The 15,375-nt window shown below is 44.2% G+C and overlaps 1 protein-coding gene and 1 pseudogene across 1 annotated transcript; both read right to left on the reverse strand.

Moving 5' to 3' along the window:
- Positions 1–4,541: 4,541 nt before the first annotated feature.
- LOC139352069 (NLR family CARD domain-containing protein 3-like) lies at positions 4,542–13,934 on the reverse strand. Its single transcript, XM_070994118.1, has 7 exons — positions 13,238–13,934; positions 13,037–13,115; positions 12,650–12,878; positions 10,698–12,495; positions 10,439–10,612; positions 9,311–9,484; positions 4,542–4,826 (listed from the first exon to the last, which is right to left on the reverse strand). Exons 1-7 carry the CDS (start codon positions 13,291–13,293, stop codon positions 4,607–4,609), a joined length of 2,730 nt encoding a protein of 909 aa, XP_070850219.1. The 5' UTR covers positions 13,294–13,934; the 3' UTR covers positions 4,542–4,606.
- On the reverse strand, positions 7,472–8,062 carry LOC139328030 (neoverrucotoxin subunit alpha-like; annotated as a pseudogene).
- Positions 13,935–15,375: the final 1,441 nt, after the last annotated feature.

Raw genomic sequence — 15,375 nt, forward strand, 5'->3', positions numbered from 1 at the left:
CAGCTCACACGCACTTTGATCTGGAGAGGAAACACAAATCATTCATATGCACATCAGCTGAAATCATCCTTTCATGGTTTCTCCTGTCCAAATATCAGCTGCTCCTCCTCTGATTGGCTGTTATCTCGTCTTTCATATCAGTGTCAGCTGAATGCAGTCAGACAGCAGTGTGAGGCTGAGCTGCTGTACTTCTATCATTCCACTAGATGGCGCCATGAAGCTGCAGTGAAGTGAACACACGTGATGCCTGGACGACCATTGACATCCACTGACACACACTGACTGAATCTGACAGGAAGCTTCAGTTTCTTGAATATTCAGTAAATTCAGCATGACTGAAAGTTTCTTTACGCCTGAATGATCCTTGATCATCGATAAGTGAAGGAGAAAGTCAAATAATTATACAGGAGAAATATAAAATAGCAGAAATATTCAAGTAAAGTACAAGTACTTCCAGACCGTACTTAATAACAGTACTTGAGGAAATTAGTCACTTTCCACGACAGAGATCCTTTCACAATAAAAACCTGTCGCAATCAAGCACTGTGAAGTAATATTAAAAGAGGAATCTCTGATTTGATTCTTGATCACATTTAAGGTCAAAGTGAGAAAAAGAAGCGACACTGGTTGCTGTTGGAGGAGAGTTCAGAGCTCTGACAGCTCATTGAGTGACACAGTTAAAGACTGAATTGAGAAATAAAAGGTTTCAGCTCCTCACAGCCTCTGAATGCTCCTTCCTGCTGTCACCACATCAACTCTTGAGGATCAACTCGCTCTGCTTCTGCTCTTATTCCAGCGTTTCCACTCACAAACATCCACACAACATGGCCGATGTTTTTTTAAAGGAGCTGTTTTCACCTCCTTCGTCCAGAGTTCACAGTTAAACTCAGAGTTTGAAGAAATGATGGACAGAGCTGCAGATCGATGCCATTTGTTCTGAAGCTAAGCTAACGACAGCTTGAGTAAAAAACACGACTTACCTTACCTTCAGCTGGAGATTCAGAGAACACAACCTGCGACACAATGAAGAGAGGAAGTGAAAGTAAACTTTAAACAGGAAGGAGCAGAGAGAGAGAGAGAGACAGAGAGAGAGAGAGATTTCATTTATAACCTATTGTTTATCTTTTTGTTCTCTGTAAAGTCTTTATTCGTGACATTTCACACCAACATGCTTCTTCCCCAAACCCATGATCAAAGACTTCACCATTCTCACAAACACAGGAACCACATCAGAATTCAAGGCTTCCTCCACCTTCCTCCTCCGGCTCACATACACCGCCATCTGAGCCTGTCCTCAGACAAAGTTCAGTAACTGACATTTGTTCTTTTGTTGGCGAGTGTACTTAAAACCAAAAATAAAAACCTGCTGCATAAAAACTTCTCCACATCTGCTGAAAAAGGCCTCCAGCAGCACAAACAGAGTCCTGAGACAAGTGCACTCTGAGAAGCGGTGAAACACCGTCTCTCTGTGGCTGCAGAAGGGACATTTGTCCTCTACAGCAGCGTTGACCACAGAGATGAAGGAGTTCACTGCCACAGTGCCATGGAGGGTCCTCCACTGCAAGTCTGCGTGTTTCCTTGTTAAAAGAGGCTTTTATAAAGACCTCCATGCAGGTTTAAAGTCAGGGTTTAAACTCCAGTACGTCCTCCACAGGATGTCACTGCACCCCTTCAGTTTGCTCTGATTCAAGGTTTTTACCATCAGTTTGAATGGAGTCTTCCCTGAGGTGTCTTCCAGAGCAACACCTGCAGGGTCGACAGGCTCCAGTAAAGGACCAGAACAGTTTTTAAAACCAGTGAACAGTTTGACGAGCAGCCAGTGCAGCAGGCTTGTCCAACCCAGGTCCGGTCACCTCCACCACCTGGCCCAGAGAGGAAACTCCCACCCCTGCTGGGACCGTCCAATCGTCCTCCATGCAGCACAAGTTCTTGCAGGAGGCAGCACAGAGAGTCGGGCTGCTCCTGCCTCTGTCAAGCCCACACTGTAAAAACACTTCTGCAGAAGGCTGGCGGAGATGAAGTGTTCAGCTTGCTGGAGACCATTAGAAACAGAGGTGGGCCCAGTCCCAGACCACCACCCCGCTTCAGGATGCAGCAGGATGCTGTTCTCCATACCAGGTCCATAGGCCCAGTGAGCAGTCTCTGGATGAATTGGAGGCAGAAAGCAGCTCCCCTGCTGGCCAGATGGACTAGACCCTGTCCAGTCTCCTCCTTAGGAAGGAACAGGACACTCTGAGCGACCCAGTGAAACCTGTCCCAAAAAAAAATCCACTCAAATTCTTCTGGTTGATGAAGTGAAGTGAACAGGTTGACTGTATTCACTAAAGTATCTACGTCCCTCTGCCTGTTGACCAGGACGATGACATTGTGTGTGTACGCTGACAGGTCAAAGAGATGTCATAGTCAGCCAAACGAACACCAATCAGATCAGGTCTCAGCATCTGAAGCGGAGGCTCGATAGCCAACGAGTAGAGCATGCTGGACAAAGAGCAGCCCTGTCTGACCCCCTCTGAACACTAAAAGGGGCACTCAGACCTCCATTCATTTTCACAGCAACAAGAACAGCTGCATCTCAAAAACTAAAATATCATGGAAAAGTTCATGTTTTCCTGTCATTTAATTCAAACAGTGAAAATTTCACATATTTTAGATTTATTACACAGGCTGAAATATTTATAGCCTTTTTTGTTTTAATTTTGATAATTATGGCTTACAACTCATGAAAATCTAAAATCCAGCATCTCAAAAAATTAGAATATTTCATGAGATCAATCCAAAAAAGGATTTATAATGCAAAAAAGTCAAACTTGTGAAAAGTATGTTGATTTATTTCACACTGGACTTCAGGCAACGTAGATTCTGTGCCTCTCCACTCTTCCTCCAGAATATGGGATGTTGATTTCCAAATGAAATCCAAAATGGACTTTCATCTGAAAAGAGGACTGAGACACTTGTAGTTCATTTCAAGGACACGTTTGAGTGTGGTGGCTCTTGATGCACTGACTCCAGCCTCTAGCCTTGTGGCGGGTGTCAATGAGTTACCTCTGTCCAGTCAGCAGTCGTCCCCATGATTGTGTCGCCTACTGATCCAGACGGAGACCATTTAAAGGCTCAGGAAACCTTTGCAGGTGCTTCAAGTTAATGAGCTGATCAGAGTGTGACACCATGAGTTTCCAATATTGAACTTTTTCACAATATTCTAATTTTCTGAGACTGAATTTGGGGTTTTCATTAGCTGTAAGCCACATCAACATGACAAGAAATACAGGATGCAATATTTAACTCTGTGTGTAATGAATCTATATAATACATGAATTTCACTTTCTGAAATGACTGAAAAAATATTCAACTTTTTCACGATATTCAAATGTTTTGAGCAGCACCTGCAAATCAACTTCTGTCAGCAGGTCTGCCTCACAACCAAAACCATCATGAGGTCCAAAACCACAAGCCCTGGTTCACCAAACAGCTCAGTGAACTCAGAGCTGATTCAAGCACCAAGACCAGAACCAGCAGCCATCTGGAACCCACTCAGGACCATCACTGATTACAAGAAGAAAGCTCCTGCTATCAGCCCGTCCTCTAGAGCAGCTGAGGAACTCAACACCTTCTAAACCAGGTGTGAGAGGTCCCTGAGCACAAACTCTGATGGCCCACTGTCAGCTTGAAGTGATTTTTTTTAATTTCCATCTTTCACGTTTGAAATTCATGCTCGTCAGCTGTTTGCTAAAAAGGTCCAAACTTTCATTGAGTTTCTCTTTTCAAACCAAAAACCTCACAAAAACTGGGACCATGAAGCTGAAATGCAGCCAACAAGTATTAACTTCACCCAGAGCTCAAAGTGAAAGAACAGTCAGTTCAAGGTACAGTGTGGAGGATTCAGAGGATCTGTTAACAGAAATGGAAAATAATCTTCAGAGTTCTGTTTTTATTCAGGTTTAATCACCTCAAAATAAGAATCAGCGTGTTTTCTTTACCTGAGAATGAGTCTTTATGTCCACAGAGGCAGCAAGTCCTCATCCACAGAGTCCACCATGTTGCACTGCCATGTTTCTGCTTCTTCTTCTTCTGACTTTTATGGTAGTTGGCAGCCATGTGGGTTTCATTCCAGCCACCTGCTGGATTGTAAAAGCTTCACAGTGAGAACTACTTCCAGTGTCCGCCCACAGTGACCCACTCATGACAGTGTTCAGTCCTGAACTCAGACCAGGTTGTCTGAGTTGTTGTAAATACTTCCCTCAGTGCAGCATCGAGATCTTCTCCAGATTTATCCACAACATTCAAGAACTTCCTGCAGCACCATCTGAACCTTCCTTCTGTCCTTCTTTGTCAGTCTTCTTCCTTCACAAACAGCTGAGACATCCTGAAAAGACTCGTCATTGACTGTGGTCCTCCACTCACCACTCCCTTCTTCCCTGCCTCTGGTCCAGGTGGGAAACACTTCACACAGCGATCATCTCCAAACTCACCAACAATGATCAATCCATTCCTGTTATGTTTGAGACAGCAGTAAACAGACCCAAATGCAAATCTGGGAGATCCATACACTGAAGCTGACGAGTAGGCAGAGAGTGGACAGGCCAAGAGGGAGTCCAGTTCCAGAGACTCACAGTCCAGACTGATAGGGTATCAGCTGGAGCACGAGGTTGGCAGCTGAGCACAGGGAACAGGAGTCACGGAGGCAGACAGGAGGCAAGGCAATAATGAGCAAAAGATGCTTCGAAGATCTGAAGAGTCCTGATGGCAGCAGGTGGGTCTTGATTGAGTGATTGGTGTCAGGTGTGCTCAGAAGAGGAAGAAGCCGGACCAGACCTGCCGGCCACGCCCTGCAGTAAAACATCCTCTTGTGTCGTCATGTTTACATTTGTTCTCTGACTCCTGCTCTGACACCATTTCTGCCATCATAATCCTCCCATACTTCTTCTTCTTGTGTTTTGGTGACCTCAGAATGAGTCTTGATATCTAGAAAGGCAGCAGGTCCTCCAACTTGCACCACCATGTTTTGACAGGAGCCCAGAACAGACAAACCACACACTGACTCCAGAAAGAGACTTTGTCACCGTAGGGAAGGTGAGGTGAGGTGGATTCAGTTGGCTGCAATCTGCAACCTCACCACTAGGTGCCACTGAATCCTCCTCACTGGACCTTTCATTGTGATGATATGTCGCCCTCTGGTGGTGAAAAGATAAACTGCATGATGTCAGTTTCACTGACAAAGATGACATGAAGTGTTTTTCAATGTTAAAAAGGCTGAAATATGTTATTAGAAGTGTCTGAGTGACTGCTGTTAACAACACTGATTCCAGCAGTGATGTGATCAATACAAGCATTCATGCTTCATATTGATCTGGATGGAACTGGACTGCTAAAGTGACTCGCAGAGACACCATCAACACACACAATAATACTGACCCTCATACTGATGTGGACAATATCACCAATCCTCATCTCACTTCTTTCATCAATACCGATCAGAACATATTGATCCCAATAATCAGTGTGAATCCTGGTCCACACAGCATCAGTCAACTGTTAGTTCCTCAAGTCAATCTGATGTTTAATGTCTCTCCTTAACATCAAAAACCCAACTCAGGGGCAGAGACTCAAGATGAATGATTGATGAATAAAGATCTGCAGGATCTGGACTCACCTGGAGACTCTTCCATAGCTCCCACAGACCGTCAGAACACCAAGTCCACCTGCAACCGTCTCCACCATCCAACACTCAATCAATTAAGTCAGCACATTGTGCATTAAACCAGCCTTGATGTAAGACATAATAAGAGAAATGATCTTTCATTTCATATCATTTCCATTATTTTGTGGTTCATTTTTGGTGATGATGAAGCCTCCTCAGTCTACTTTTTCAACCCGTTTTTCTGTCATTGTTTTTCCTCTTTTTTACATCAAATACGAAGAAGCTGCAGGACAGAAAAACTCCATTAAAATTAAACTGATTTTTCCCAATAAATTCTGCATCTCTGATTTACGTTGATCAAGTTTTCTTCTTGTCAGTTATTTCTCACGTACCGTTGAAGTTTGAAGACTTCTAGAAGTCTTTGACAGATTTGTTTAACAATGATTTCCAAACTTGTTTCTCTGCTTTCGAAGATGAAACTTGACTACAAAGTTGAATCAATCAAAGTTTGAGTGACAAATAGCATCACAACGTGTTATCAGCCCCCAAACTTCTACTGGTCTAAACTGAAGATTTGTTGGTGGTAATGAAGTTGTTTGAATGAAGCGGACGTCTGCTAACGAGGTCCACGTCCCTCAGGTTGTCTCTCGTGTTGAGGGAAACCTGTGCTGCTCTCGCTGTTGTCACTTCTTGGAGGTTGTGTCACCTTCCTCATGTTTTAATATGTCAGCAAACAGTTCAAGTGTTATCAGCCATCAGGAAGTAGTTTGTGCACACTTGATTCTTGGTTCAGCTCGATGTTGTTGAGTGAAATGAACCATGAAAACACAACATGAAGTGAAACGATCAAGATGATACTGATATTTTCATGGTAATCTGTCTTCTTGATTTCTAATAATCTGTATCAGCCCTGAAAAAAACCATATTGGTGGACCTCTAGTCCTGATCTGAGAGACAAAACAAAAACTCACAGCAACATTCAGCTTTGATTGGAACAAGATCCAGAATTGAAATCAACACACAGCTGAAGGTTCAAGCCAAAAGCGTTTTCACACTTTAATGATCACAGCTTCCATCTTTAAAGGACTGGAAGTGGAAGAAGTTTACAAAGTAAATGAGGAATCTTTTCAATCATTTTCAACAAAGTTCATTAATCAATTTATTCCAATAACCTGAAAGACTGATGTGACTGAGATCCTGCACAGATTCAACTGATCTGTTCAGCAGTCACTACGTTTACACGCAGTCAATATTCGGGTTATGGTCAATATTCCGGTTTCTGAAACATTCGGAATAACCTGTTTACATGCGTGAGTAAACAGGGTTATCAATTGGGATATCCCGATCAAAACAGCGCTGCACGGACAACGTCTCGACGCACGGACAACGTCATGGTGCAATGCACGTCATTTCAGCTTCTTCTTCCTGTATCCAAAAACAACAACAACGACAGCAGCACGGTGGAAAATGAAAAGCCCGGGGCTGGTACTGACCCACCACCAGTACTTGACACTATTCTGTCTCACTTTCTTCATTCATGGAAGGCAAGAATGTGAAGAAATAGGAAATGGAGCCGGAGCTGTGCCATCCATATCCATGCTACCTGCACTCAAAAGACCAAGATTTCTTGCGAGTAGAACATGCGCAGAACACAAATTAATGTTCCGTTCGATGGGGATATTCCAATAGGCCAAATGTTTGGGTTAGAAAAGGAGTAACCCAGGGGTCTTATTTGGGTTTGTAAAAAACGGAATATGAGCATATTCGGGTTTTTCAAAAGGGTTATTGGTGTTTACATGGCCGTGTGCAACCGGGTGATTGCTGATATTCCAGTTATGAAAGGGTTACTTGACTGCATGTAAACGTAGTGTCTGTTTCTCTAACAGGAGGAGACTCTACCTCCTACAGAGGACACAGAGACACGGAGGAAACAAACCCGAACCTGCCCCAGAGCCCAAAACCAGGATAAAGAGGTTCAGTGAATGTGGTGTTCAAGGTGTGGAGGTGGATCAGTGAGTCAGAGGAGACTCTGTAGAAGGACAGAGTGCCAGCAGGACAGTCCACATACACTCCTACTCTGTGAGAGATGGAGGAGGAGGACAAGGAGGAGGAGGACAAGGAGGAGGAGGAGGACATGGATGGATTTCTGACATTGTAACAGAAATAGTAACCTTTATCATCAGAGCAGAACAGACTCCAGGACTGATCATTCTCTCCAAACACACAGTTTGAATATTCTCCTTTCCTACTGAGTCTTCTGTAAGCTACTGATAGATAAACATCTGTCCACTCGACCTCCCAGTAACAGCGACCAGTCACACCAGTTCCACACAGCAGCTGAGGCCACCAGTGAAATCTGTCTGGATGATCAGGATATGACTGATCCTCTTTCACATGTGTCATCTTCCTGTTGTTGTCAGACATTTTGATGTTTCTGTGTACTGTGTTTGTGTCCAGTTTGAGTTCACGGGAATCTGATGGAGAGAAGAAGAAGAAAACAGCTGCAGTTATTGATCGATCATCTGGTGATTGATGGACAGTTTGATGATGACATCAGAGATGTGAATGAGTGATGTCACAGTTTGAAGATGGCTGAATGTGCTCTGCTTTGTTGTCATCAGTCAAATTAAAGACACACTTACACTTCCTCAGACCTGGTCTAAACCATCGGACTCCAGTAGGCTCCACCCTGAAAGGAGGAGGGGGGTCAGAGCAGCACATCCTCTTTCAGCATGCAAGCATGGACGTTACATTACTCTTATACACACAAACACAATATGTTGATCTGGCCTGCTTCTCCCTGCTGCCCCTAAACCTCTTCAGCTCTGCTCAGACACTGACACTGACACTGATTCTCTCTCATCATTAAATCTGCCTTCATCAGCTCATTTCCTCATTTCAATCTGTTGCTGACTTATATTCTAAGCTGCTTCACTCATTGATGGCTCTCTCCTACCTGTGATGATTAATAATCAGTCTGACATTGTCTTCGCTCAACAAACCAACAGAGCTTTAATCATTTATTGTTGGACACGGTTCTCCTCGTCATGTCCCATATATGACCATGCTTCATGTGTTCATTACAAGTGTGGATACTGACAATAAATGAAGTTCACCAGAACAAGAAGAGCCACTTGATGTCTGCACATGGAAATACTGACAAGCCATGTTTGCTGTGAAGACCATGTTCAGTTCAATTATTCTCCACTGATGAAGGAGGAGTCCAACATTTGGAGAAAAACACTTGAATGAAGCATCTCAAAAGTCCTGCTCTGTCATGTGGTTGTCAGGTTCCAGCAGTTTCAACTAAATAGAACTGCTTTGGAGTTATTGGAAGCTTGTTTTTACGTCTTTTGAGGACAAAAAGGACATTTGTCACACTGACAGACAGTTCTTTGACCATGCAGAGATCTGTCCAAACTGCATCAATTATGACCAACAGGTCATTATCATGTTTGTTCCTGGAGATGTTCTCCTTGAGACCTCCGACATAAATGTCCTTTTCATGTTTAACCAGTGTTTATGTTGTGATCAAAGGACAAAGGTGTCCTACATGTGTGATTGTTCATGTCTCACTCACATCCACCATCAACCAAAAAGACAGACAACATGTTTCCAGCTTTTCCTCCACTTTCACACTGACTGACTGTGGCTGCAGCAGCCTCTTCATACCTGAGAGTGTCCAGTCTCCAGTGAGGATCCTCCAGTCCAGCCGACAGCAGCTTCACTCCTGAGTCTCCTGGATGATTGTAGCTCAGGTCCAGCTCTCTCAGATGGGAGGGGTTGGATCTCAGAGCTGAGGCCAGAGAAGCACAGCCTTCCTCTGTGATCAGACAGCCTGACAGCCTGAAAACACAGAACAACACACATGGAAGATCATCTGAGGGTCCTGCTGTGTCCATCAAATCAAGAAGAAATTGTCTCCAAATAAATAAATCAATAAACTGAACGACTGAATCAATGTGTTAGGTCATTGTGACCTCAATGTCAAAGTCTGCAGTCTGTGAGGCTGCACTTAAACACAGCAGTGCTTTGAGACAAATGCTAATTTCAGCATGCTAACATGCTCACCATGACAATGCCTGCATGTTCATGTTCAGCAGGTACAGTGTTTGTTTCTAATGAGCTAGTGAGCAGTAAAGACAAAGTACAGCTGAGGCTGATGGGAATGTCTTTAGTTCTGCAGGTATTTGATCATAAAACAAAATACTGAACACTTTAAAATGTTGACCTGATGATGGTGCTCGATGAAACATCAGAGGATCAAAGTGATTAGAATTCATCCTGAGGGGAACATGAATGTCTGAACATGTGGAGGTCTGACTGACTGACCCACATGACCATCCACAAAGACATGCTGTTGGCATCGTGTTTCTGAAGAGTTCAGTTTCAATGTTAAAGGTCATGCAAACTACTTCAAAGTCGACAATGCACTTCCTTGGGTCATCACCAATACATCCACCAAGTGGGAAGTCGATCGGATGATGATCGATTAGTTGTGGAGAAAATGGAGGGGCAGACCGACAGAGAGAGATTTGTTGTTTTGTCATTATTAATCACAACTGAATCAGGAATAAGGAGGCATCTTTATGGTTGAGAGCAGTAATCAAAGGAACATAAATGAGGACCTCCATCTCAGCCTGTGTTCATTCATATTTGATTCTGTACAGCAAATGAAGCTGAATTCGTTTAAGATACATTGAAAAAAAAAATGGAGGGAAAAAAAATCTACCAGTCATCAGAAATGACATTAGAGAAGCTGAATAAATTGTATGAACCCAAACAGTAACTTGATCTGACCTGAGAGTTTGCAGTGCACAGTGTGGACTCTTCAGTCCAGCAGATAACAGCTTCACTCCTGAATCCTGCAGGTCGTTGTTACTCAGGTCCAGCTCTCTCAGACTGGAGGACTGGGATCTGAGGACTGAGGACAGAGCTTCACAGCTTCTCTCTGAGAGGTTACAGCCACTCAGTCTGAAGAGACAAAGGAAGGAGGCAAACAGTAAGTTAGATATCAGAGTATTTATTGATGAAGAAACTTCACTATCTCTGTACTTACACAGCTTTGTTGGAGGCTTTGACCACTGGCAGCAGATTCAGAAGAGCCTCCTCTGAAGCAGAGAATTTCTTCAGGTCAAACACATCCAGATCTTTTTCTGATGACAGTAAGATGAAGACCAGAGCTGACCACTGAGCAGGAGACAGTTTATCTGTGGATCTGTGTCTTCCTGAACTCAAGGACTGTTGGATCTGATCCACTACAGAAGGATCATTCAGTTCATTCAGACAGTGGAACAGATTGATGCTTTTCTCTGCAGAGGGAGTCTCTTCAATCTTCTTCTTGATGTACTTGACAGTTACCCGATTGGTTTTTGAGCCACTTCCTGTCTGTGTCAGCAGGCCTCGTAGCAGAGTCTGATTGGTCTGCAGTGAAAGACCCAGGAGGAATCGGAGGAACAAGTCCAGGTGTCCATTTGGACTCTGTAAGGTCTTGTCCACTGCACTCTGGTGGAGATGTGTTAGTTCATTTCTAAATTGTTTAGCCCACCAGGTTCTTTGTTCTTCTGACAGCAGATTGACTCCAGACTTGATGAAAGTCAGATGGACATGAAGAGCAGCCAGAAACTCCTGAACACTCAGATGGATGAAGCAGAACACCTTGTCCTGGTACAGTCCTCTCTCCTCTATGAAGATCTGTATGAACACTCCTGAGTACACTGAGGCTGCTCTGATATCGATGCCACACTCTGTCAGGTCTGATTGGTAGAAGATCAGGTTTCCTTTCTGCAGCTGCTCAAAAGCCAGTTTTCCCAGAGACTCAATCATCTTCCTGCTCTCTGGAGTCAACTGAGGATCTGACTCAGCTCCTCCATCATACATGATGTACTTCAGTTTGGACTGAACCACCAGGAAGTGGATGTACATCTGAGTCAGAGTCTTGGGCAGCTCTCCTTCCTCTTTGGTATTCATCACATCCTCCAGAACTGTAGCAGTGATCCAGCAGAAGACTGGGATGTGGCACATGATGTGGAGGCTTTGTGATGTCTTGATGTGGGAGATGATTCTGTTGGCCTGCTCCTTGTCTCTGAACCTCTTCCTGAAGTACTCCTCCTTCTGTTCATCAGTGAACCCTCTGACCTCTGTCACCATGTCGACACACTCAGGAGGGATCTGATTGGCTGCTGCAGGTCGTGTGGTTATCCAGAGGAGAGCAGAGGGAAGCAGGTTTCTCCTGATGAGGTTTGTCAGCAGCACATCCACTGAGGTGGACTCTGTAGCATCAGTCAGGATCTCATTGTTGTGGAAGTCCAGAGGAAGTCGACACTCATCCAGACCGTCAAGGATGAACAAAACCCTGAATTCTTCAAACCTGCAGATTCCTGCTTCTTTGGTTTCAGGAAAGAAGTGATGAACAAGTTCCACCAGGCTGAACTTTTTCTCTTTCAGCACATTCAGCTCTCTGAAAGTGAACGGAAACATGAACTGTATGTCCTGGTGGGCTTTGTCTTCGGCCCAGTCCAGAGTGAACTTCTGTGTTAAGACCGTCTTCCCAATGCCAGCCACTCCCCTTGTCATCACTGTTCTGATTGGTTCATCACGTCCAGGTGAGGCTTTAAAGATGTCTTCTTGTCTGACTGTGGTTTCTGGTCCGTGTGGTTTCCTGGATGCTGTTTCAATCTGTCTGATCTCATGTTCATCATTGACCTGTCCAGTCCCTCCCTCTGTGATGAAGAGCTCTGTGTAGATCTGATTCAGGAGGGTCCCGTTTCCTGCTTTAGCGATCCCCTCAAACACACACTGGAACTTCTCCTTCAGGTTACATTTAAGTTTACGCCCACAAAAAGCAGCAAGATGTTCTGAATGAAGACACAACAAATAAATCAATAAGTGATTTGATAAAGTTCAGATGAGAATTTAATGTCCTTGTCTTAACATATTTTGGTCCATCTGTTCAGACATCAGTGAATGTTCACTGATCCAACAGTTAAACCTTTAGAGAAATCCTCTTACTGCTCTGCAGACGCTCAGCCAGCTCCTCCTCCTTCATTCTCCTCAGGAGGTGCAGCGTGATCTTCAGAAATGCCTCTCTGCTGCTCCTCCTCTGCTCTGCATCCTCACCGTCCAACACCTCCTCATCCTCCCCCTGACTCTCTAAGGATTCTGGGTAATCTGGACTCAGAACCGTCTTGATCTTCTTCAGCTCGTTCCTCACAAAAGAGACAATGTTCTCCTCCAGCAGCTGGAACAGAAGATGATATGAATGACACAAAGTGAAATCATGGAAGCAAACCTCAGATCCATGTTGGACAGACTGACGGTCCACTGGTCTACAAAGTGCAGCGTGGACATTAATGTGGACAGAACAGATGTGAGAGCAGCTGTTGTACATGTACAGACCAGAAATATGGAGTCCAGGTGAGTTTGATGCTGCTGGGCAGACTGACCACTGGGAACCTCTGAGCTCTCCTGGTGGACTCTGTGGACGAATCATGAAGAATTAGCTCACATCATGTCCATCCACACAGGGACAAACACCAGCTGACGGTCCTTTGAGCTAAAGTGTTGATTCCAACATTGAATCAGAAGGTTTCCACTGACATTAAAGTGTCGCTCATACTGCTGATCCCACCGTGAATCAACAGTCCAGTCTGCATTTCTGTGCAGCTTTCACTTTACTGTGTTGGTTGACCAGTTTGTCTGGTTGAGTCCCTCCAGTTCTCATTGACCCCTATAATACTATGGACAGCATCACACAGCTCACACAAGCTAACTGGATGCTACCTGTCCAGCACAAATTGGCAATGAGTCACAATAAAGTGAGTGAAATATGAGAAAACCAAAGAGAGAAGCAGAGAAGACTGGATCAAAGCAAAGCTGAGGGTGACTTCACATCCAGCTGTGTTTCAGATGAAAGCTGGAACGTTCTTCTCTGGACGACATGAAGGAAACAGGTGCAGCTGTTGTTCATACAACTTGTTCTGGCTCTTTCTTTTATTCTTGGACAACATGTATTTGTTCTTGTCCACTTGTTGGACACACAACACATCTTTGAGCTTTTTCTCCTCTCTGAGCTCCTGCAGCCTGTAGTTACCCATAACACCCTTCTCTGCATCAGACGTCTTCACAGAGGCACAACTCCAGCCTGATGTGAGGCGCCATGATGCCGCCGTCAGTGTTTTTCTTGACTTTGTGAATCCATCAGCAGCATCAGTCACAAACAGACTGTGTGTTTCCTCACACTCTCTGTGTTGCTTCACTCTGTGTTTCACAGCAGCTGATCTCAGTCCAGCTGTTATCACTGACATGTTTCTGTTTGTGTTGTCATATGAATGAAAAACACAACATGTTGATTTGATGGAGGAACTCAGTGGAATTAGGGTTAGCCTTCGTTAGCATCTGTTAGCCTCAATCAAGTCACTGTTTCATACTCATGCAGTCATCAGTCAGAACGTGTGCGTGGAGGAAATGTTCAACTGGAATCAAGAGTTGAAGACTGGTTATACTGGGCAGCTTCCACATGGGAGGGTATAAACAAACGAGAAGAAGAACGATGCTGAAAATAAACAAACAGGTTTAAAAACTTTTCTAGATAAATAACAGTTCAAACAAGAATCTGTAATTATTTATTATTTATTTATTATTAACTATAATTATTAAGTATTTTAATGTTATTGACAGTTTACCTATTTGCAGCAGACGGTCGATCTCCCTTAAAATCAATGAAATGACCACCGATCATTCACTCTTCAAGGACACACAGCTGGGTTCAGGTTCAGGTCCAGCAGAGGCTGGTCTCCCGTCGATCCTGTCAGACACAGAGGAAGACCACCAGGGATGGAAATTGACTTTTTCTTCTTCAGCCTCAGAAGCTGCGGGAGAAACTAGCAGCGATCAACAAGAAAAGGCTCAACACACCAAAGTTCAATAAAACATGAAGCTGAATGACTTCAGTCTGTGGATCATCGCTTCATTTGTCCATCAAATCTTGGACCAAAGCAGGACTCAATGGACTGATTTCTGAGCAGATTTTACTGTGATTGACAGACAACAAACTAAACTGTGGAGTCCATCAGCACTGACTCTGTTGGTCTGTTTTCTAATATTTGCATCACGAGACTCAGCACAAATATCCTGACTGTTATTTAGAGATGATGGTCGCTGAAGCATTTCAGTCCAACATTCAAAGAGGAAGTTTGATGGTAAAGACACTTTGGAAGGTCCCCACTGGATTTGTGCTGAAGGCTCATATTATCCTCAGCTTTCAGTGTCCACATGTGGACATGTCAGTACTGTTTAAGGACAGACTGTACAAAGGTCCTTTAATACTAATCTAGCTCTAACCTTCCTTCTAGGACAACATGAACATTAGAAGGACAAATGGTCAGACTGGATTTCATGAGGACAAACATCAGCAGTGGACAACATGAGGAGGACATATGGACATTTCAGGTCAAATTGTCCAACACAAGTTTAATACTGAGAACAACTTACTGTCTGTCAGAGACATGTTGCTGTTTAAAGTCAATGAAGCGACCCATTGACGGTCACTCCTGAGTGACACACAGCTGGGTCCAGGTCCAGGTCCAGGTCCAGGTCCAGGTCCAGGTCCAGGTCCAGGTCCAGGTCCAGGTCCAGGTCCAGGTCCAGGTCCAGGTCCAGGTCCAGGTCCAGGTCCAGGTCCAGGTCCAGGTCCAGCAGAGTCTGGTGTGTCCTGCTGCTCTGGCCTTCAACACAAC

The sequence above is a fragment of the Chaetodon trifascialis genome, chromosome 24, assembly GCF_039877785.1.
Source record: "Chaetodon trifascialis isolate fChaTrf1 chromosome 24, fChaTrf1.hap1, whole genome shotgun sequence".
NCBI lineage: Eukaryota > Metazoa > Chordata > Actinopteri > Chaetodontiformes > Chaetodontidae > Chaetodon > Chaetodon trifascialis.